This window comes from Entelurus aequoreus, linkage group LG21 (genome assembly GCF_033978785.1).
Source record: "Entelurus aequoreus isolate RoL-2023_Sb linkage group LG21, RoL_Eaeq_v1.1, whole genome shotgun sequence".
NCBI classification, from domain to species: Eukaryota; Metazoa; Chordata; class Actinopteri; order Syngnathiformes; family Syngnathidae; genus Entelurus; species Entelurus aequoreus.
The window spans coordinates 6,282,258-6,307,738 of record NC_084751.1 but is presented as its reverse complement, the minus strand read 5'-3'; the positions used below and the strand labels follow the sequence as shown (position 1 = coordinate 6,307,738).

Sequence of the window (25,481 nt, the reverse complement as noted above, 5' to 3'; positions counted from 1 at the left end):
CCAAACTTCTTCAATTGGGACCACGGAGTGAGCAAGACGTCACAGCTGAGTTTCTTCGCTTACACGAGATACCGGCGGACATAGCCAGGACACCGGGCTCTCCATGGATTACATTTCCCAGGAGAAGGAGGCGGAGGGACAGGAAGCAAAAGCGGGGCTGCAGAGCTGGCGTGCTAGCTAAACTCCGCAAGCTGCCATTCACACCATCGCTTCCCAGCCTTCTTTTATGCAAGATCCCTCGCCAACAAGCTGGACGAGCTGAAGCTGCAGATTGCGACAAATAAGATGGTCGGGGACAGCTGCATTCTGCTCATGCTTCACCCGCTCATCCCGGACACAGCTATTGAGCTAGCGGGCCGCACAACATATGGGCATGACAGAACCAAGGACTCCGGGTAAGAGCAGAGGAGGGGGGCTATGCATCTACGTCAACAACAGCTAGTGCACCAACACCAAGACTGTTACCAGTCACTGCTCATCTGATTTGGAGGATACATTAAATGTGCAACTAGGGGAAAAAACACTCTGGAAAAGGCATACTCTAATATCAAGAGTAGCTACAGGGCTAAGCCACTACCAAGTCCGACCACCTGTCAGTGTTGTTAATCCCAGCATACACCCCCCTCAAGAAAAGTGCTCCCCCGACAACTAAAACTGTTCAAATCTGGCTTGAGGGCGCCTCTCAGCAGCTCCAGGATTACTTTAAAAGAACCAACTGGGGCATCTTTGAACAGCAGGACCTGGAGGACTACACTTTATCTGTGCTGAGCTATATCAAGTTCTGCACGGATATTGCTATGACCGAGAAGCGCATCCGGGTCTATCCAAACCAAAAGCCCTGGATGACTGGTGAGGTCAGGACCCTGCTGAAGGAGAGGAACAAGGCCTTCAGGTGTGGTGATGGGGCACAGTACAGTTCTGCCAGAGCCAGCCTGAGGAGAGGCATCATAGAGGCCAAGACAGCATATCAGAAGAAAATAGAGGGACACCTCAGCAGCAACAACACAAGGCAGGTGTGGCAGGGGGTGAAGCACATCACCGGCTACAAATCCAACAACCTCGCTGTGGCTGACGGAGAAGCCTCGCTGGCGGAGGAACTGAACATCTTCTTCGCTCGCTTCGAGGTGGAGCAACCACATGCAGTCACATCACAACCCTCAACCCGTGACAACGTCCTCATGTTGGAGGAACATGAGGTGCAGCGCACACTAAGGAGGGTGAACCCAAGGAAAGCTGCTGGACCAGATGGTGTACCTGAACGTGTACTAAAGACCTGTGCCGACCAGCTGGCTGTTGTCTTTACCAGGATTTTCAACCAGTCCTTGTCCCAGTACATCGTCCCACCCTGTCTAAAGGACTCTGTTATTGTCTCACTGCCAAAAAAACTGCGGTAAACAGCCTGAATGATTACCGTCCAGTGGCACTTACACCAATCATTATGAAGTGCTTTGAAACTCTGGTTCGGGGGCACATCACCTCAAATCTGCCACCTGCATTGGACTCTCACCAGTTTGCGTACAGGGCAAACAGATCTAAGGCTGCAGCTAACGATTATTTTTCTATCGATTAATCTATAGATTATTTTTTCGATTAATCGGTTAATCTATAGATTATTTTTTTTCGATTAATCTATAGATTGTTTTTCCTTTTACCGATTTTTTTTTATTATTTAAAATGAAGATGAAAAAATAAATGTAGGCCAATTTTTTCAAAAGGCATGGCTTTTATTTACAAAAAAAAGAAGTATGGCCACTCAGTCAACATTGACTACAACATGACTAAATATTCTGTAACAATGTAAACATTTAAAACTTTTAACATTTAACACAATTAAAAGTAGCTTATTGGCTTTTTAATGTGCAAATATAAAAGTAAAAATCCAGTGCAAATCTTAATATTCTGCAATAGTATAAGCATTTCAAAAGTAAAAGTATTGCTTATTTTGCTTTAAAATGTGCAAAAATAAAGATAAACATCCAATACAAAAAAGTGCAAAACGAAATATTCTGTAACAACAGTGTAAACATTTCAACAAAAGTGAAAGTATTGCTTATTTGCTAAAATGTGCAAAAATAAAGATAAACATCCAATACAAAAAAGTGCCAATCTAAATATTCTGGAGCACTGTAAACATTAAGTATTGCTTTTAAAATGTGCAAAATAAACATCCAGTCCAACACAGTACACAATAACCAATTCTACTCATTCCAGTGAGTGACTAACAGTTTTAATGAAGAAAGGTTAGCATGTCTACATGCTCTGGTTCTTTTCTTGTTTACAATATTCCCAGCAGCTGAAAATAGCAAACAGAAGGGGTCGATGTGGCTGGAACTGAGAGCTAATTAGCCTTCACCTCAAGCCAGGACTGCGAGTGAGCTGAGCTGCAGTTTAAGTTTCTAGAAGGTCAACGGGCTCATAGTGATGTTACTAGTAGTTGACTGAGAGGTGTTTATTATCATTTGGGGAGAGTCCGCTGCCTGATGCTCACCTGCTAAACACCTATCTGCTCCACCCTGAAGCGCTGACTACATGCGCTCTGAATACGCACTGCTGATTGGCTGCTAACGTTTTGAATACGCACTGCTGATTAGCTGATAGCGCTTTGTGTGTACCAATCAGATGGTTGTGTGGGTGGGACAATGCTGCGTGCTGAGACAGAAGCAGAAGGAGCAAAGCAGCTTGTTAAGACTTTAGCTTTAGCTTAGAAACTCGTTCGGTACATCCCCGTACCGAACCGAAAGCCCCGTACGAAACGGTTCAATACAAAACACGTACCGTTACACCCCTAGCAGATACAAATGACACATTCATGTTTTTGTGTAATGATGACAACGTATGCTCACGCGGACGATTGACTAGTTGATGGTTTTCTTTTCAAATGTTCGTTCATAGCCGTTGTGCTGCTATGATAGGCCATTTACGCTCGACACAGTGTGCATACAACAACATTATTAGGCCGTGTATTGAAATACTCCCACACTTTTGACGACTTTTGGCGTGATTTTTTCCCCCTCGCTCGCACCGTCTGCTTTGCGCTCTGCCATGACGGTAGTGTGACGTAAATATGCGACGCGTCGACGCACAAAAACGGCATCGACGTATTTACGTAACCGATGACGTCGTTTCAGCCTTAAACAGATCTACAGAGGATGCTATTGCAACAGCCCTCCACACTGCTCTGAGCCACCTAGAGCTTCAGGGGAGCTATGCAAGGTTACTTTTTGTTGATTTTAGCTCTGCGTTCAATACCATCCTCCCCCACAGACAGGTGCCCAAACTGACAGGGCTGGGACTGTTTTCCTCCATCTGCCACTGGATCCTGGACTTCCTGACAAATCGCTCTCAGAGGGTGAGAGTAGGCTCCCACCTCTCAGCATCCATCAACATCAGCCCCAGCTCCCCCCAGGGCTGTGTGCTAAGTCCCCTACTCTACACCCTCTACACTCATGACTACACCCCTGCTCATGCCAGCAATACCACTATTACATTTGCAGACGACACCACAGTAGTGGGACTCATTTCTATGAGTCTGCCTACAGAAATGAAGTGGAGCGTCTGACTAGGTGGTGTAGGGAAAATAACCTGGTCCTTAACACCACCAAGACGAAGGAGCTGATAATGGATTTCCGGAAGAAAAAAACGATAAACATCCAACCACCGTACATCAATGGGGACTACGTGGAAAGGGTCTCTAACTTCAGGTTCCTGGGGATCCAGATCGAGGAAGACCTGTGGTGGAGTATGAACACCTCAGTGACCATCAAAAAGGTACAGCAGACACTTTACTTTCTGAGACTCCTAAAAAAAGAACCAACTGTCACAAAAACTGCTTGTGTCCTTCTATCGCTGCTCAATAGAGAGTGTGTTGACATACTGCATGTGTGTATGGTATGACATACTGCATGTGTGTATGGTATGCCAGCTGCACGGCGGCAGAGAGAAACACACTCCAGAGGGTCATAAAAAGTGCCATGAAGATCACTGGCTGCTCTCTCCCCTCCCTGGATGAACTGTACAGTGGCAGGTGCCTCAAAAAGGCCCAAAACATCATAAGGGACATAACATCTCACCCTGGACATAAACTTTTTGAACTGCTGCCCTCGGGCAGGAGATACAGGACAATAAAATGCCGGACAAACCGATTTAAGAACACTTTTTACCCGAGAGCAATAGTGTCGCTGAACACAAGACAATAATGACTGTGCATGTGAGCTGTGTGCCTGCTATTTTTATGTATTTTATGTATTTTTATCTATTTATCTATGTTCTTATGTTTTTATGTGTTATTATGAATTTGCACTAAATTAGATTTTGCTTACAATTTCATTGTACAATGTACAATGACAATAAAGATATATTCTATCTATTCTATCACAATCGGTGTAGGTGTATCACAATAAGTGTAGGTGTATCACAATAAGTGTAAGTGTATCAAATTCAGTGTAGGTGTATCATTACAGTATGTGTATCATTACAATAGGTGTAGGTGTATTATTACAATAGGTGTAGGTGTATCATTACAATAGGTGTAGGTGTATTATTACAATAGGTGTAGGTGTATGATTACAATAGGTGTAGGTGTATGATTACAATAGGTGTAGGTGTATCATTACAATAGGTGTAGGTGTATCATTACAATAGGTGTAGGTGTATCATTACAATAGGTGTAGGTGTATCATTACAATAGGTGTAGGTGTATCATTACAATAGGTGTAGGTGTATCATTACAATAAGTGTAGGTGTATCATTACAATAAGTGTAGGTGTATGATTACAATAAGTGTAGGTGTATCATTACAATAGGTGTAGGTGTATCATTACAATAGGTGTAGGTGTATCATTACAATAAGTGTAGGTGTATCATTACAATAAGTGTAGGTGTATCACCTGCTCCAGTAGGTCATGAATGTTGTCCTTGTAAATCTCACAGAATGAAACCCAAACTGAGAAGCCAACATTCGATGGGACGTCCAGAAAGGTCTTGTTGCTCTCACACACACTGTTTACACTGCAGTCAGAGCTGAGAGACGAGCCTGTACACACACACACACACACACACACACACACACACACACACACTGTTTACACTGCAGTCAGAGCTGAGAGACGAGCCTGTACACACACACACACACACACACACACACACACACACACACTGTTTACACTGCAGTCAGAGCTGAGAGACGAGCCTGTACACACACACACACACACACACACACACACACACACACACTGTTTACACTGCAGTCAGAGCTGAGAGACGAGCCTGTACACACACACACACACACACACACACACACACACACACACACACACACACACACACACACACACAGACACACACACACACACACAGACACACACACACTATAATGACACTGTGTGTTTTTCACTCCCACAACAAGCATTGACGCACACACGCACACACACACTCACACACACACAGCATGTGTGAAAACATGAAAGCAGAAGAAAACACTCACTGTCCAGACAAGTCGAGCGAGCAGAGGTGAGGTGATTCTGCAGAGAGAAGAGAAGATGATGAGAAGGTCCTCCAGGTGGTGTGTACATGCAGAGAGAAGAGAAGATGATGAGAAGGTCCTCCAGGTGGTGTGTACATGCAGAGAGAAGAGAAGATGATGAGAAGGTCCTCCAGGTGGTGTGTACATGTAGAGAGAAGAGAAGATGATGAGAAGGTCCTCCAGGTGGTGTGTACATGCAGAGAGAAGAGAAGATGATGAGAAGGTCCTCCAGGTGGTGTGTACATGCAGAGAGAAGAGAAGATGATGAGAAGGTCCTCCAGGTGGTGTGTACATGTAGAGAGAAGAGAAGATGATGAGAAGGTCCTCCAGGTGGTGTGTACATGCAGAGAGAAGAGAAGATGATGAGAAGGTCCTCCAGGTGGTGTGTACATGCAGAGAGAAGAGAAGATGATGAGAAGGTCCTCCAGGTGGTGTGTACATGCAGAGAGAAGAGAAGATGATGAGAAGGTCCTCCAGGTGGTGTGTACATGCAGAGAGAAGAGAAGATGATGAGAAGGTCCTCCAGGTGGTGTGTACAAGTACCTCTTTCAACATCCTCAGCAGGTTCTTCTTGCTGCTGCTCTCAGCTGTCTGCTGATCTGGAGTCAGTCGGCTGAAGTCTCGACAGCGCTGAGGTTTGAGATCACAGCGAGTGTAGAGACGACCTTGGATGCTGTTGAAGATGGCCCACAGAGACCTGGGCAGCAGACCACTGTCATGGTCAGGACCTGGACACACACAGTCAGTGCATCATGTTGGACACACACAGTCAGTGCATCATGTTGTACACACACAGTCAGGCAGGCAGTGAAGTGAAGTGAAGTGAATTCTATTTATATAGCGCTTTTCTCTAGTGACTCAAAGCGCTTTACATAGTGAAAGCCAATATGTAAGTTCCATTTAAAGCAGTGTGGGTGGCACTGGGAGCAGGTGGGTAAAGTGTCTTGCCCAAGGACACAACGGCAGTGACTAGGATGGCGAAAGCGGGAATCGAACCCTCAAGTTGCTGGCACGGCCGCTCTACCAACCGAGCTATACCGCCCCATCATGTTGTGTTGCTCACCCAGGAAGGTGAAGGTTTTCCCAGCGTTGGTGACTCCGTAAGTGAACACCAGACAGTTTTCTCCTTGCAGAACATCTCGCACCAAACCATGGACTGAGCCCTCAAAGACTCTCCTCTGACTGGCATCTGGCCCAAACACCTGGCAGGAAGTGACATCATCTCGCATGTTGATCAGGAGAAAGTGTGTGTGTGTGATTACCTGTGTGAAGGTAAACCTTTGAGCAGTTTGTGGGAGGAGCTTGTCGCCCTGTCGGGTGGATTGACTGGTCCTGGGAGCTTTGAGGACCACCGTGTTTGGTCCCTCCAGGGTCACGCAGTCCTGATCCTGTTTGTGATAGACCATGGTCATGGTAAGTCCACTTGTTTGTGATAGACCATGGTCATGGTAAGTCCACTTGTTTGTGATAGACCATGGTCATGGTAAGTCCACTTGTTTGTGATAGACCATGGTCATGGTAAGTCCACTTGTTTGTGATAGACCATGGTCATGGTAAGTCCACTTTTACTGCACACCTTGTGTGTTTACTCCTTGTCTTGTGTGTTTACTGCACACCTTGTATTGTGTGTTTACTGCACACCTTGTATTGTGTGTTTACTGCACACCTTGTATTGTGTGTTACTGCACACCTTGTATTGTGTGTTACTGCACACCTTGTATTGTGTGTTTACTGCACACCTTGTATTGTGTGTTACTGCACACCTTGTATTGTGTGTTTACTGCACACCTTGTAATGTGTGTTTACTGCACACCTTGTATTGTGTGTTTACTGCACACCTTGTATTGTGTGTTTACTGCACACCTTGTATTGTGTGTCACTGCGAACCTTGTATTGTGTGTTACTGCGAACCTTGTATTGTGTGTTACTGCCCACCTTGTATTGTGTGTTACTGCACACCTTGTATTGTGTGTTACTGCACACCTTGTATTGTGTGTCACTGCACACCTTGTATTGTGTGTTACTGCTCACCTTGTATTGTGTGTCACTGCTCACCTTGTATTGTGTGTCACTGCACACCTTGTATTGTGTGTTACTGCGAACCTTGTATTGTGTGTTTACTGCACACCTTGTATTGTTTGTTTACTGCACACCTTGTATTGTGTGTTACTGCGAACCTTGTATTGTGTGTTACTGCACACCTTGTATTGTGTGTTACTGCACACCTTGTATGGTGTGTTTACTGCACACCCTGTATTGTGTGTCACTGCACACCTTGTATGGTGTGTTTACTGCACACCTTGTATTGTGTGTTACTGCACACCTTGTATGGTGTGTCACTGCACACCTTGTATGGTGTGTTTACTGCACACCTTGTATGGTGTGTTTACTGCACACCTTGTATTGTGTGTTACTGCACACCTTGCATTGTGTGTTACTGCACACCTTGTATTGTGTGTTTACTGCACACCTTGTATTGTGTGTTACTGCACACCTTGTATTGTGTGTTTACTGCACACCTTGTGTTGTGTTATGTCTCAAAGTTGTAGTGTTATCTTTATAGTTGTGTTATGTCTCAAAGTTGTTGTGTTATGTCTCATAGTTGTTGTGGTATGTCTCATAGTTGTTGTGTTATGTTTTATAGTTGTCGTGCTTTGTCTCATAGTTGTTGTGTTATGTCTCATAGTTGTTGTTTGTCTCATAGTTGTTGTGTTTTGTCTTATAGTTGTTGTGTTGTCTTATAGTTGTTGAGTTATGTCTCAAAGTTGTGTTTTGTCTTATAGTTGTTGTGTTTTGTCTTATAGTTGTTGTGTTATGTCTTATAGTTGTTGTGTTATGTCTCAAAGTTGTAGTGTTATATTTATAGTTGTTGTGTTATGTCTCAAAGTTGTTGTGTTATGTCTCATAGTTGTTGTGTTATGTCTCATAGTTGTTGTGTTATGTTTTATAGTTGTCGTGTTATGTCTCATAGTTGTTGTGTTATGTCTCATAGTTGTTGTTTGTCTCATAGTTGTTGTGTTTTGTCTTATAGTTGTTGTGTTGTCTTATAGTTGTTGAGTTATGTCTCAAAGTTGTGTTTTGTCTTATAGTTGTTGTGTTTTGTCTTATAGTTGTTGTGTTATGTCTTATAGTTGTTGTGTTATGTCTCAAAGTTGTAGTGTTATATTTATAGTTGTTGTGTTATGTCTCAAAGTTGTTGTGTTATGTCTCATAGTTGTTGTGTTATATCTTATAGTTGTTGTGTTATGTCTTATAGTTGTTGTGTTATGTCTCATAGTTGTTGTGTTATGTTTTATAGTTGTCGTGTTATGTCTCATAGTTGTTGTGTTATGTCTCATAGTTGTTGTTTGTCTCATAGTTGTTGTGTTTTGTCTTATAGTTGTTGTGTTGTCTTATAGTTGTTGAGTTATGTCTCAAAGTTGTGTTTTGTTTTATAGTTGTTGTGTTTTGTCTTATAGTTGTTGTGTTATGTCTTATAGTTGTTGTGTTATGTCTCAAAGTTGTAGTGTTATATTTATAGTTGTTGTGTTATGTCTCAAAGTTGTTGTGTTAGGTCTTATAGTTGTTGTGTTATGTCTCATAGTTGTTGTGTTATGTCTCATAGTTGTTGTGGTATGTCATAGTTTTTGTGATATGTCTTATAGTTGTTGTGTTTTGTCTTATAGTTGTGCTTTGTCTTATAGTTGTTGTGTTATGTCCCATAGTTGTTGTGTTATGTCTTATAGTTGTTGTGTTTCGTCTTATAGTTGTGTTATGTCTCATAGTTGTTGTGTTAGGTCTTATAGTTGTTGTGTTATGTCTCATAGTTGTTGTGTTATGTCTCATAGTTGTTGTGGTATGTCATAGTTTTTGTGATATGTCTTATAGTTGTTGTGTTTTGTCTTATAGTTGTGTTTTGTCTTATAGTTGTTGTGTTATGTCTCATAGTTGTTGTGCTATGTCTTATAGTTGTTGTGTTTTGTCTTATAGTTGTTGTGTTATGTCTTGTAGTTTTTGTGATATGTCTTATAGTTTTTGTGGTATGTCTTATAGTTGTTGAGTTATGTCTTATAGTTGTTGTGTTTTGTCTTATAGTTTTTGTGATATGTCTTATAGTTTTTGTGGTATGTCTTATAGTTGTTGTGTTTTGTCTTATAGTTGTTGTGGTATGTCTTATAGTTTTTGTAGTATGTCTTATAGTTGTTGTGGTATGTCTTATAGTTTTTGTGATATGTCTTATAGTTGTTGAGTTATGTCTTATAGTTGTTGTGTTTTGTCTTATAGTTGTGCTTTGTCTTATAGTTGTTGTGTTATGTCTCATAGTTGTGTTATGTCTTATAGTTGTTGTGTTTTGTCTTATAGTTGTGTTATGTCTCATAGTTGTTGTGTTGTCTCATAGTTGTTGTGTTTTGTCTTATAGTTGTTGTGTTATGTCTTATAGTTGTTGTGTTTTGTCTTACAGTTGTTGTGTTTTGTCTTATAGTTGTTGTGTTTTGTCTCATAGTTGTTGTGTTTTGTCTCATAGTTGTTGTGTTATGTCTCATAGTTGTTGTGTTATTTCTCATAGTTGTTGTGTTATGTCTCATAGTTGTTGTGTTTTGTCTCATAGTTGTTGTGTTATGTCTCATAGTTGTTGTGTTATTTCTCATAGTTTTTGTGTTATGTCTCATAGTTGTTGTGTTATGACTTATAGTTGTGTTTTGTCCTATAGTTGTTGTGTTTTGTCCTATAGTTGTTGTGTTTTGTCTTATAGTTGTTGTGTTTTGTCCTATAGTTGTTGTGTTTTGTCCTGAGGTTGTTGTGTTTTGTCTTATAGTTGTTGTGTTTTGTCCTATAGTTGTTGTGTTTTGTCCTATAGTTGTTGTGTTTTGTCTTATAGTTGTTGTGTTATGTCTTATAGTTGTTGTGTTATGTCTTATAGTTGTGTTTTGTCTTATAGTTGTTGTGTTTTGTCTCATAGTTGTTGTGTTTTGTCTTATAGTTGTTGTGTTTTGTCCTATAGTGGTTGTGTTTTGTCCTATAGTTGTTGTGTTTTGTCTTATAGTTGTTGTGTTATGTCTTATAGTTGTGTTTTGTCTTATAGTTGTTGTGTTTTGTCTCATAGTTGTTGTGTTTTGTCTTATAGTTGTTGTGTTTTGTGTTGTAGTTGTTGTGTTAAGATGGGTCACATCTAGTCTTAGACTTAGATTGTTACATCTAGTGTTAGACTTAGATGGGTCACATCTAGTCTTAGACTTAGATGGGTCACATCTAGTCTTGGATTGGTCACATCTAGTCTTAGACTTAGATTGTTACATATAGTCTTAGATTGGTCACATCTAGTCTTAGACTTAGATGGGTCACATCTAGTCTTAGACTTACTGTAGATGGGTCACATCTAGTCTTAGACTTAGATTGTTACATCTAGTCTTAGATGGGTCACATCTAGTCTTAGACTTACTGTAGATGGGTCACATTTAGTCTTAGACTTAGATTGTTACATCTAGTCTTAGATTGGTCACATCTAGTCTTAGACTTAGATGGGTCACATCTAGTCTTAGACTTACTGTAGATGGGTCACATCTAGTCTTAGCCTTAGATTGTTACATCTAGTCTTAGATTGGTCACATCTAGTCTTAGACTTAGATGGGTCACATCTAGTCTTAGACTTACTGTAGATGGGTCACATCTAGTCTTAGACTTAGATTGTTACATCTAGTCTTAGATTGGTCACATCTAGTCTTAGACTTAGATGGGTCACATCTAGTCTTAGACTTACTGTAGATGGGTCACATCTAGTCTTAGCCTTAGATTGTTACATCTAGTCTTAGATTGGTCACATCTAGTCTTAGACTTACTGTAGATGGGTCACATCTAGTCTTAGACTTAGATTGTTACATCTAGTCTTAGATTGTTACATCTAGTCTTAGATTGTTACATCTAGTCTTAGATTGTTACATCTAGTCTTAGATTGGTCACATCTAGTCTAGTGTCGCCACTTCGACAGTGTCTTCTCCCCATCAGCCATGTTGTAGTTTTTATCTTCCATAAGGTGTCTACTGGCAGATATAAGTTAGAACTATACACTACTTTGTATTAGACATGGTGTGTGTGGTTGTGTGTTACCTGTGACTCGTCATTGTCAGATGCTGTAAAGGGTCGAACTCTCAGGTAGACCTGCAAGTTCTCCGACTGGATGCTGGCATCTTCCTAATAACACAACCCAAGCTGATCACTATCAAAATCTGTCTTTTCCTGATCGATCAACCCATCGATTGTGACGTGACTGACCTTATTTGGCAGAGTAGAGAATTCTTCCTGAAGGTCTCTCTTGATGTCTTCAACCTCCACTGGACCAACTCTCTCTGGCTTCCCAGCTAAACAAGACTCCATCATCTTGATCTTGACTGACACAAACATGACAACAACAAGACTTCATCATCTTGATCTTGACTGACACAAACATGACAACAACAAGACTTAATCATCTTGATCTTGACTGACACAAACATGACAACAACAAGACTCCATCATCTTGATCTTGACTGACACAAACATGACAACAACAAGACTTAATCATCTTGATCTTGACTGACACAAACATGACAACAAGACTCCATCATCTTGATCTTGACTGACACAAACATGACAACAACAAGACTCCATCATCTTGATCTTGACTGACACAAACATGACAACAACAAGACTTAATCATCTTGATCTTGACTGACACAAACATGACAACAACAAGACTTCATCATCTTGATCTTGACTGACACAAACATGACAACAACAAGACTTAATCATCTTGATCTTGACTGACACAAACATGACAACAACAAGACTCCATCATCTTGATCTTGACTGACACAAACATGACAACAACAAGACTTAATCATCTTGATCTTGACTGACACAAACATGACAACAACAAGACTCCATCATCTTGATCTTGACTGACACAAACATGACAACAACAAGACTCCATCATCTTGATCTTGACTGACACAAACATGACAACAACAAGACTCCATCATCTTGATCTTGACTGACACAAACATGACAACAACAAGACTCCATCATCTTGATCTTGACTGACACAAACATGACAACAACAAGACTCCATCATCTTGATCTTGACTGACACAAACATGACAACAACAAGACTTAATCATCTTGATCTTGACTGACACAAACATGACAACAACAAGACTCCATCATCTTGATCTTGACTGACACAAACATGACAACAACAAGACTTAATCATCTTGATCTTGACTGACACAAACATTACAACAAACAAGACTTAATCATCTTGGCTGACACAAACATTACAACAAACAAGACTTAATCATCTTGGCTGACACAAACATTACAACAAACAAGACTTAATCATCTTGGCTGACACAAACATTACAACAAACAAGACTTAATCATCTTGGCTAACACCAACAAACACTCTTGATATAATGTTTCTGTCACCTTTTACTTTCACAATTGATTGATTGAAACTGTTATTAGTAGATTGCACAGTACAGTACATATTTGTATATTACCATGAATTGATGAACGTGGACCCCGACTTAAACAAGTTGAAAAACTTATTGGGGTGTTACCATTTAGTGGTCAATTGTATGGAATATGTACTGTACTGTGCAATCTACTAATAAAAGTTTCAACCAATCAATCAAAAACCGTACAATTGACCACTAAATGGTAACACTCCAATAAGTTTTTCAACTTGTTTATCCACGTTCATCAATTCATGGTAACAACGTAGCTGGATTTGGGACATTTTGACGTTACAAGGATATGATTTGATAATAAAAGGTTATTTGAAGGAATGGTAGAGAATATGACTTCAAATGACTTACTCGGATGTCTTCAGTTAGCATGAAGGACGAGGTTAGGTTGTTGTTAGCATTAGCCACCAACCGACAAATGTTGAAATATGTCAATGACTGCTTGCATTAGGAGTGTCCACCTTCCGTCCTATTAATGCCTAACTCACTCTGGATATGTTTGCTGTGATTACTAAAGAGAGGATAGTATGATAGTATGACAGTATGATAGTATGCTCGATGCTAGTTGGCTGCGCGTGCCTCAGCCTTCGCGGGCTACTTTTTAAACTGCAAGCAAAGAACCAATTGGGAAGGAGTTTGCTGGTGACGTCACGCCCTGCGCCGCCTCGATTAAAACAATTTCAAATATATTTTTTAATGATTTTATATCTAGTCATGTCAGATAGTTCTATGATGTGAAATGGAAGTCGGATTCCACCAAATTTGATTTTATTTGAAAAAAAGTGTCTCTTGTGTACTGGTCGCAGGTAGGACCAGCGTCGCGTGTGGCTGACGTCATCAGCCGAGGACACTGGCCAAAGAAGCTGGAAGAGGATTTATGGATTAGAGACAGCTGCTAAACCGAACTGTTGTGCTGCTAACCCGAACTGTTGTGCTGCTACCCCTAATTGTTGTGCTGCTAACCCGATCTGTTGTGCTGCTACCCCTAATTGTTGTGCTGCTAACCCGAACTGTTGTGCTGCTACCCCTAATTGTTGTGCTGCTACCCCTAATTGTTGTGCTGCTAACCCGAACTGTTGTGCTGCTAACCCGAACTGTTGTGCTGCTACCCCTAATTGTTGTGCTGCTTTGAAAGACTTCATCCGGACGACGTGTGCAGTAAACCGGAAACGAGGCGCCGCTCCTCGGTTTCCTTGACAACGGTGAGTCAGTTGCTGAAAAGCATGCGGTTGAATAATTGTTCTGGCCGTGGGAAGGAGGAGGGGCAGGAGCCGGAGGGAAGAAGCAGTGATCACACGACTTAGGATAGGGCACACAGGACTGAATAGTTCACTACACAGGATAGGAAAACACCCTGATGGCAGATGTGACCAATGTGGGCAGGATGAAAGTGTCCAGCATGTGCTGTTAGAATGTAGAGGGTATGAGGAGGAAAGGAGGACGCTAACAGCAGCGGCAGAGGAATCCAGGATGATATTAAGTGTTGGGAATCTGCTAGGAGCAGAGGCAGAAGCTATGCTCAAGCATCTTATGGCATATCTGATAGACACAGGCCTAATGGAGAGGATTTAAGTTCCCTATTTAGTTGTTTTGTTTCTTTATCTCATTATTTTTTTTTTTTTATTATTTTCTTTATTTTTCTTATTATTTATTTTGTTAATTATTATTTGTATTTATTTTGAATCCCAATTTACAGTCCCACACTCCAGTCCAGTAGGTGGCGGTAATGCACCTTTGTTGGTTTGCCAACCGCCAATAAACTCCATAGAAGAAGAAGAAGATTGTTCTGGCCGCGAACACCTGAGTGATGCCGCATATTGACGTCATTTCCGTGACGCGCTTTGACAATCTTTAGATGTTTGTCCTACACGTGCAGAGCAGAGCAGAGCAGCTTTATTTGTCCATTCTTAACATGTACAAGACACATAAGAACTGAAATTACATTTTCGGCACAATCCCGCTAAGACGGGACCGCCAACGGATCAGCCACTTAGGGCGCTCCTTAACTTAGGGCACTCCTTAACTTAGGGAAAGTGTTGAAGTGAATCCTCTCCGTGCAGGAAGCAGAGTGTGACGTCATGTTTCTATTGTGGCCAGGGGCAGGTTTTGCTGTCGCTTCCGGCGACGTCATGTCGGAGTTTGGCGTGGAAGACGGCAAGTGGCTGGATGCCCACTACGACCCGGTGGCGGGACTCCACACCTTCACGTCCTGCGTGGACCTGGCCGACCTGAGCGGCGACGGCGACAGCGGTCTGGTCGTGGGTGACTTGGGCAGCGGCTCGTCAGCCATGAAGCTGAAGGTCTACCGAGGAACGTCGCTGGCGAGCGAGAGCGCCTTGCTGGACCTCCCCGCCGGCCTGGTGGCCTTCTTCATGGACCTGCACGAGCCTCGCGTTCCCGCCGTGGCCGTGGCCTCCGGGCCGTGCGTGTACGTCTACAAGAACCTGAGGCCGTACTGCAAGTTCACGCTGCCGAGCCTGGACGTCAACGCGCTGGAGCAGGTTTGTGTTCCGCTCTTCTGGGATCAATCAATGTTTATTTATATAGCCCTAAATCACAAGTGTGGCTGCTTGACCTGCGGCTCAGTCAGTGCTGTGCTGTGATTGGTCAGGATGTGTGGCAGCAGGCCAGGGAGGGCCACATCCACCCCGGGACCCTGAAGGAGACGTTGGAGAGCATCAGGAAGAAGGCGGACGTGCCGCTGTCCGTGCGCTCCATTCACTTCCTGTCTCTGGATGCCGAGCACCTGGAGCGCTTCCTCCAGGTGCACAAGCAACAAGCCATCAAGCGACAGGTAAACCTCACACACACACAGACGCACCCTGGTCAGGACGCCGTCGGCTTCTTCCTCGCCGCCACAGACCGTCATCACCTGCATCGCAACCCTGAAGAAGAGCACGGCGGACGAAGACGGCGTCAGCTGCCTGGTGATCGGCACTGAGAGCGGCCATGTTTACGTGCTGGACCCCGAGGCCTTCATCATCCTCGCAAAGGTAACTCCATCTATTTATACATCTATACTGTAAACACATCACTATATACATCAATCCATTTATGTAGCCCTAAATCACAAGTGTCTCAAAGGGCTGCACAAGCCACAACCACATCCTCCGTTCAGAGCCCACATGAGGGCAAGGAAAAACTCACAACTCAGTGGGATGTCAATGTGAATGACTATGAAAAACCTTGGAGAGGACCGCAGATGTGGGTGACCCCCCACCCCCTCTAGGGAAGACCGGATGCAATGGACGTCGAGTGGGTCTGACATAATAGTGTGAAAGTCCAGTCCATAGTGGATCTAACATAATAGTGTGAGAGTCCAGTCCATAGTGGATCTAACATAATAGTGAGAGTCCAGTCCATAGTGGATCTAACATAATAGTGAGAGTCCAGTCCATAGTGGATCTAACATAATAGTGTGAGAGTCCAGTCCATAGTGGATCTAACATAATAGTGTGAGAGTCCAGTCCATAGTGGATCTAACATAATAGTGTGAGAGTCCAGTCCATAGTGGATCTAACATAATAGTGAGAGTCCAGTCCATAGTGGATCTAACATAATAGTGTGAGAGTCCAGTCCATAGTGGATCTAACATAATAGTGTGAGAGTCCAGTCCATAGTGGATCTAACATAATAGTGTGAGAGTCCAGTCCATAGTGGATCTAACATAATAGTGAGAGAGTCCAGTCCATAGTGGATCTAACATAATAGTGAGAGTCCAGTCCATAGTGGATCTAACATAATAGTGTGAGAGTCCAGTCCATAGTGGATCTAACATAATAGTGTGAGAGTCCAGTCCATAGTGGATCTAACATAATAGTGTGAGAGTCCAGTCCATAGTGGATCTAACATAATAGTGAGAGAGTCCAGTCCATAGTGGATCTAACATAATAGTGAGAGAGTCCAGTCCATAGTGGATCTAACATAATAGTGTGAGAGTCCAGTCCATAGTGGATCTAACATAATAGTGAGAGTCCAGTCCATAGTGGATCTAACATAATAGTGAGAGTCCAGTCCATAGTGGATCTAACATAATAGTGAGAGTCCAGTCCATAGTGGATCTAACATAATAGTGAGAGTCCAGTCCATAGTGGATCTAACATAATAGTGAGAGTCCAGTCCATAGTGGATCTAACATAATAGTGAGAGTCCAGTCCATAGTGGATCTAACATAATAGTGTGAGAGTCCAGTCCATAGTGGATCTAACATAATAGTGAGAGTCCAGTCCATAGTGGATCTAACATAATGGTGTGAGAGTCCAGTCCATAGTGGATCTAACATAATAGTGAGAGAGTCCAGTCCATAGTGGATCTAACATAATAGTGAGAGTCCAGTCCATAGTGGATCTAACATAATAGTGTGAGAGTCCAGTCCATAGTGGATCTAACATAATAGTGTGAGAGTCCAGTCCATAGTGGATCTAACATAATAGTGTGAGAGTCCAGTCCATAGTGGATCTAACATAATAGTGAGAGTCCAGTCCATAGTGGATCTAACATAATAGTGTGAGAGTCCAGTCCATAGTGGATCTAACATAATAGTGTGAGAGTCCAGTCCATAGTGGATCTAACATAATAGTGTGAGAGTCCAGTCCATAGTGGATCTAACATAATAGTGTGAGAGTCCAGTCCATAGTGGATCTAACATAATAGTGAGAGTCCAGTCCATAGTGGATCTAACATAATGGTGTGAGAGTCCAGTCCATAGTGGATCTAACATAATAGTGTGAGAGTCCAGTCCATAGTGGATCTAACATAATAGTGAGAGTCCAGTCCATAGTGGATCTAACATAATAGTGAGAGTCCAGTCCATAGTGGATCTAACATAATGGTGTGAGAGTCCAGTCCATAGTGGATCTAACATAATAGTGAGAGTCCAGTCCATAGTGGATCTAACATAATAGTGTGAGAGTCCAGTCCATAGTGGATCTAACATAATAGTGTGAGAGTCCAGTCCATAGTGGATCTAACATAATAGTGTGAGAGTCCAGTCCATAGTGGATCTAACATAATAGTGAGAGTCCAGTCCATAGTGGATCTAACATAATAGTGTGAGAGTCCAGTCCATAGTGGATCTAACATAATAGTGTGAGAGTCCAGTCCATAGTGGATCTAACATAATAGTGAGAGTCCAGTCCATAGTGGATCTAACATAATAGTGAGAGTCCAGTCCATAGTGGATCTAACATAATAGTGTGAGAGTCCAGTCCATAGTGGATCTAACATAATAGTGAGAGTCCAGTCCATAGTGGATCTAACATAATAGTGTGAGAGTCCAGTCCATAGTGGATCTAACATAATAGTGTGAGAGTCCAGTCCATAGTGGATCTAACATAATAGTGTGAGAGTCCAGTCCATAGTGGATCTAACATAATAGTGAGAGTCCAGTCCATAGTGGATCTAACATAATAGTGTGAGAGTCCAGTCCATAGTGGATCTAACATAATAGTGTGAGAGTCCAGTCCATAGTGGATCTAACATAATAGTGAGAGTCCAGTCCATAGTGGATCTAACATAATGGTGTGAGAGTCCAGTCCATAGTGGATCTAACATAATAGTGAGAGAGTCCAGTCCATAGTGGATCTAACATAATAGTGAGAGTCCAGTCCATAGTGGATCTAACATAATAGTGTGAGAGTCCAGTCCATAGTGGATCTAACATAATAGTGTGAGAGTCCAGTCCATAGTGGATCTAACATAATAGTGTGAGAGTCCAGTCCATAGTGGATCTAACATAATAGTGAGAGTCCAGTCCATAGTGGATCTAACATAATAGTGTGAGAGTCCAGTCCATAGTGGATCTAACATAATAGTGTGAGAGTCCAGTCCATAGTGGATCTAACATAATAGTGTGAGAGTCCAGTCCATAGTGGATCTAACATAATAACTTTCTTGTTCTTGTCAAAAGTCTAGCAGCCACATTTTGTACCAAGTGTAATATTTTAATGCTAGACATAGGGAGACATGGAAATAATAGGTTACAGTAATGGAGACGAGACGTAACGAATGCATGAATAATGATCTCAGCGTTGCTAGTGGACAAAATGGAACATATTTTAGTGATATTACGGAGATGAAAGAAGACTGTTTTAGTAACACTCTTAATGTGTGACTCAAACGAGAGAGTTGTTTTAGTAACACTCTTAATGTGTGACTCAAACGAGAGAGTTGTTTTAGTAACACTCTTAATGTGTGACTCAAACGAGAGAGTTGTTTTAGTAACACTCTTAATGTGTGACTCAAACGAGAGAGTTGTTTTAGTAACACTCTTAATGTGTGACTCAAAGGAGAGTTGTTTTAGTAACACTCTTAATGTGTGACTCAAACGAGAGAGTTGTTTTAGTAACACTCTTAATGTGTGACTCAAACGAGAGAGTTGTTTTAGTAACACTCTTAATGTGCGACTCAAACGAGAGAGTTGTTTTAGTAACACTCTTAATGTGTGACTCAAAGGAGAGTTGTTTTAGTAACACTCTTAATGTGTGACTCAAACGAGAGAGTTGTTTTAGTAACACTCTTAATGTGTGACTCAAACGAGAGAGTTGTTTTAGTAACACTCTTAATGTGTGACTCAAACGAGAGAGTTGTTTTAGTAACACTCTTAATGTGCGACTCAAACGAGAGAGTTGTTTTAGTAACACTCTTAATGTGTGACTCAAACGAGAGAGTTGTTTTAGTAACACTCTTAATGTGTGACTCAAACGAGAGAGTTGTTTTAGTAACACTCTTAATGTGCGACTCAAACGAGAGAGTTGTTTTAGTAACACTCTTAATGTGTGACTCAAACGAGAGAGTTGTTTTAGTAACACTCTTAATGTGCGACTCAAACGAGAGAGTTGTTTTAGTAACACTCTTAATGTGTGACTCAAACGAGAGAGTTGTTTTAGTAACACTCTTAATGTGTGACTCAAACGAGAGAGTTGTTTTAGTAACACTCTTAATGTGTGACTCAAACGAGAGAGTTGTTTTAGTAACACTCTTAATGTGTGACTCAAACGAGAGAGTTGGGTGGAAGATAATACCCAGATTCTTTACGAGTGGCCTTGTGTAATTGTTTTGTTGTCAAATGTTAAGGTGGTATTATTAAATAGGTGTATAATTGTTTGGTTGTCAAATGTTAAGGTGGTATTATTAAATAGGTGTATAATTGTTTGGTTGTCAAATGTTAAGGTGGTATTATTAAATAGGTGTGTAATTGTTTGGTTGTCAAATGTTAAGGTGGTATTATTAAATAGGTGTATAATTGTTTGGTTGTCAAATGTTAAGGTGGTATTATTAAATAGGTGTGTAATTGGTTGTCAAATGTTAAGGTGGTATTATTAAATAGGTGTATAATTGTTTGGTTGTCAAATGTTAAGGTGGTATTATTAAATAGGTGTATAATTGTTTGGTTGTCAAATGTTAAGGTGGTATTATTAAATAGGTGTATAATTGTTTGGTTGTCAAATGTTAAGGTGGTATTATTAAATAGGTGTATAATTGTTTGGTTGTCAAATGTTAAGGTGGTATTATTAAATAGGTGTGTAATTGGTTGTCAAATGTTAAGGTGGTATTATTAAATAGGTGTATAATTGTTTGGTTGTCAAATGTTAAGGTGGTATTATTAAATAGGTGTATAATTGTTTGGTTGTCAAATGTTAAGGTGGTATTATTAAATAGGTGTATAATTGTTTGGTTGTCAAATATTAAGGTGGTATTATTAAATAGGTGTATAATTGTTTGGTTGTCAAATGTTAAGGTGGTATTATTAACTAGGTATATAATTGTTTGGTTGTCAAATATTAAGGTGGTATTATTAAATAGGTGTATAATTGTTTGGTTGTCAAACATTAAGGTGGTATTATTAACTAGGTGTATAATTGTTTGGTTGTCAAATATTAAGGTGGTATTATTAACTAGGTATATAATTGTTTGGTTGTCAAATATTAAGGTGGTATTATTAAATAGATGTCGGTGTCTAGCAGGACCGATAATCAGCATTTCCGTTTTCTTAGCGTTGAGTTGCAAAAAGTTAGCATTGTTTAATTACATTAAGACACGCCTCCAGGTGACTACAATCCGGCGTGTTGGTCATGTTTAGGGGCATGTAGAGTTGGGTGTCATCATCACAACAGTGAAAGCTGACACGTATGATGTCACCTAGCGGCAGCATGTAGTTGCTAAAGAGTGCAGGGCCAAGAACTGAACCCTGGGGAACTCCGCACGTTACCTTGACATAGTCCGAGGTCACATTGTTATGGGAGACACACTGCATCCTGTCAGTAAGATAAGAGTTAAACCAAGACAAGACTAAGTCTGACATACCAACACGTGTTTTGATACGCTCTAATCAAATATTATGATGAACGGTATGGAAAGCAGCGCTAAGATGAAGAAGCAGCAACATAAATGACATCCATGGTTAGCAATAGATCATTAGTCATTTTTGCGAGGGCTTCTCCGTAGAGTGATTTGCCCTGAAACTGGACTGAAAAGGTTCACAGAGATTGTTAGACACTAAGTGTTCATTTAGCTGCTGTGCAACTATTTTTTTCGAGGATTTTGGAAATAAAGGGAAGGTGTGACACCGGCCTGTAGTTTACCATGAGGTCAGGATGGAGGTTAGGTCTTTTGAGCAGAGGATGAATAACCTTTTTTGAATGCTAGGGGAACAGTGCCAGAGGAAAGTGATAAGTTTATATTTAGCACTGATGGTCCTAATATCACAAACAGTTCCTTGATAAGTTTCCCAGGAAGTGGGTCAAGTAAACATGTTGTTTGTTTTATCCCATTTACACGCAGTAATAATTCCTCTAATGTTATTTCATCAAAAAGAGAGAGACTATTTTGGAGGGCAGTATCCGTCGTATATACAGTCGTATTTGTGTTAATAGAACCCAGTTGTAGCTTTAATCTCCTTTCTAACGAGTTCAATTTTCTAATTAAAGAAATTCATAAAGTCATCTGCCGAGTGGGTGGAGCTACTGGGAGGAGTCCCTTGTTGGGTTAGCGATGCTACTGTACTAAACAAATATTTAGGATCGTTTTTGTTGATATACACACATATACATATATAGTCATATAAGGACGGCGTGGCGAAGTTGGTAGAGTGGCCATGCCAGCAATCGGAGGGTTGCTGGTTACTGGGGTTCAATCCCCACCTTCTACCATCCTAGTCACGTCCGTTGTGTCCTTGGGCAAGACACTTCACCCTTGCTCCTGATGGCTGCTAGTTAGCGCCTTGCATGGCAGCTCCCTCCATCAGTGTGTGAATGTGGAAATACTGTCAAAGCGCTTTGAGTACCTTGAAGGTAGAAAAGCGCTATACAAGTATAACCCATTTATTTATATATATATATATATATATATATATATATATATATATATATATATATATATATATATATATATATATATATACATACATATATATGTATATATATATATATATATATATGTATATATATATATATACATACACACATATACATATACACATACATATACACACACATATACATATATACACATAGCACACACACACATATACATATATATATATACACATAGCACACACACACATAATGATAATGAAACATGATGATGATATTTAAAGGGGAACTGCACTTTTTTTAAATGTTGCTTATTGCTCATGATCATTATGAGAGACAAGAAAACAAGTACAGTGGTGGTCAAAAGTGTACATACACGTGTAAAGAACATCATGTCATGGCTGTCTTCAGTTTCCAATCATTTCTACAACTCTTATTTTGTTGTGATGTAGTGATCGGAGCACATACTTGTTGCTCACTAAAAACATTCATGAAGTTTGCTTCTTTTATGAATTTATTATGGCTCTACTGAAAATGTGAGCAAATGTGCTGGGTCAAAAGTATACATACAGCAATGTTATATATATATATATATATATATGTATATATATATATGTGTGTATATATATGATATACAGTATATATATATGATATACAGTATATATATATATCATACATATATATACACACATATACAGTATATATATATATATATGATATACAGTATATATATATATGATATATATATATATCATATATATATACACACATATATATATATATATGATATACAGTATATATATATACACACATATATATATGTGTATATATATATATGATATACAGTATATATATATCATATATATATATATGATATACAGTATATATATATCATATATATATATATACACACATATATATATATATGATATACAGTATGTATATATATATATATATGTATATATATATATATTTATATATATATTTATATGTATGTGTGTGTATGTATGTATGTATATATATATATACATATTGTATGTGTGTGATGAGTTTTATGTTGTACTGTTGAAGATGGCGCTGCCTGCCCCCCCCACCATGATGGACGTGACAGGTCAGTTCGATGTGGAGTTTCGGATGACGGTGGCGTGTCGTGATGGAAACATCTACATTCTGCGCAGGTGACTTCATTTTGGTTGTCCCACACTTCCCAGGATGCATTTCAGGGCGAGTAGTAGAAGGAGTCCTGTAGGTCCATGTAAGACCTGACAGGTGGGCCGTCCTCTGACACCTTTGGGTGTGCTCTCAGGGACTCGGACAGACCCAAGTACTGTGTGGAGCTACCGTCACACCCGGTGGGCCTGGTGAGACTGGCCAAGAACGTGGTGGTGGGCACCGCTGACCACAGCCTGCAGGGGTTCACCCAGAAGGTAACCTTGGTCTCAGGTCCTGTACAAGAAAGGCATGACATGTTTTGTGTTCAGGGGAAGAAGCTGTGGAAAGTTGTCCTCCCAGCTGCCATCTCCACCATGGCTGCCATGGACCTCCCCACTCGGGGCTTCCAGGCAGTTCTAGTGGGTCTCACCAACTGCGAGGTCCGGCTGTACCGAGACAAGAACCTGTTGAGTACCATCAGGACACCAGACGTGGTGACCAGTATTTGTTTCGGCCGCTATGGGCGCGAGGACGGGACCCTGATTATGACCGCCAAGGGCGGCGGCCTGATGGTCAAGATCCTGAAGAGGACGGCGGCGTTTGAAGACCGGGACAGTACTCCAGGACCCCCGGCAGCCCAGAGCGTTCGTCTGAATGTGCCCAAGAAGACCAAGCTGTACGTGGACCAAACTCTCAGGGAGCGTGAAAACGGCACGGCCATGCACCGCACCTTCCAGATGGACCTGATACGCCTACGCCTCGCCGCCGCCAAAGCCTACGCCAAGGCCCTGGAGTCCAGTCTGACCCCGGTGTCCTCCGACCCCGCCGAACCCCTCAGGATGAATGCGGTGGTCCAGGGCCTGGGCCCGTCCTTCAAACTCACCCTCAACGTGCAGAACACGGCGGCGTGTCGGCCCATGGTGGACCTGGCCGTGGTCTTCCTGTATGACCAGAACCTGTACAGGATGAACAAGCCCTACATGAAGATCCCCCTGCTGGTGCCGGGACTCTTGTACCCGGTCCAGACCCTGGTGGAGTGCACCAGCGACAAGGGCATCTCTGACATCATCAAGGTGTTTGTCCTGCACCAGGCGCGCAGCACGCCGCTGCTCACGGCGCACATCAACATGCCCGTCAGCGAGGGGCTCAACTAGCTAGCCAGCTGCAGGTGAGCAGACACCTGTACACTAGCTAGCCAGGTGCAGGTGAGCAGACACCTGTACACTAGCTAGCCAGGTGCAGGTGAGCAGACACCTGTACACTAGCTAGCCAGGTGCAGGTGAGCAGACACCTGTACACTAGCTAGCCAGGTGCAGGTGAGCAGACACCTGTACACTAGCTAGCCAGGTGCAGGTGAGCAGACACCTGTACACTAGCTAGCCAGGTGCAGGTGAGCAGACACCTGTACACTAGCTAGCCAGGTGCAGGTGAGCAGACACCTGTACACTAGCTAGCCAGGTGCAGGTGAGCAGACACCTGTACACTAGCTAGCCAGGTGCAGGTGAGCAGACACCTGTACACTAGCTAGCCAGGTGTAGGTGAGCAGACACCTGTACACTAGCTAGCCAGGTGCAGGTGAGCAGACACCTGTACACTAGCTAGCCAGGTGCAGGTGAGCAGACACCTGTACACTAGCTAGCCAGGTGTAGGTGAGCAGACACCTGTACTCGCAGTGGCACAGGAAGTAGCCAACATTCATGAAGAATGGATTGTTGTCCTTCTTTGTGAAATGAAAGGTGCTAATTTAAAAGCAGTCCGTTTCACATAAGAACATATCATGGTGTAAATAGAGCAGCTTGTCAATAGCAATGTTTTTGAAAGAGAATACAATCAACTTGCTGGATTAGAAGACGTTGAGTCAGGAAGAAAAAAAAGCCTTTAGTCTTCCTCCACAGGGTGGCGCTGTGCAGCACATTTGACACTTTTATTCCCCCACAATAAAAAAGCCAACACCGGTTTGAGTTGCTGCTCTTATTTTGTAGTACAGAAAGCGCAAACTTTGAAAATATGTTTTAA

At 41.6% G+C, this 25,481-nt stretch overlaps 1 protein-coding gene and 1 pseudogene across 3 annotated transcripts; one reads left to right on the top strand and one right to left on the bottom strand.

The window, feature by feature from the left end:
• The window catches only part of LOC133638220 (kinesin-like protein KIF20A), a 67,570-nt pseudogene that overhangs the window by 31,323 nt on the left and 10,766 nt on the right, over window positions 1-25,481 (bottom strand).
• Window positions 13,734-24,830, top strand: LOC133638221 (Bardet-Biedl syndrome 1 protein homolog). 3 transcript variants are annotated; one of them, XM_062030596.1, is made up of 7 exons: window positions 13,734-14,204; window positions 15,100-15,503; window positions 15,614-15,796; window positions 15,864-15,995; window positions 23,385-23,491; window positions 23,620-23,740; window positions 23,795-24,830. In XM_062030596.1, the coding sequence occupies exons 2-7, from the start codon at window positions 15,132-15,134 to the stop codon at window positions 24,617-24,619; spliced, it is 1,740 nt and encodes a 579-aa protein (XP_061886580.1). In that variant the 5' UTR covers window positions 13,734-14,204; window positions 15,100-15,131; the 3' UTR covers window positions 24,620-24,830. The 3 variants fall into 3 exon arrangements, with proteins under 3 accessions (XP_061886580.1, XP_061886579.1, XP_061886578.1); XM_062030595.1 differs by having other exon boundaries at window positions 15,063-15,503; XM_062030594.1 differs by lacking the exon at window positions 13,734-14,204 and having other exon boundaries at window positions 14,795-15,503.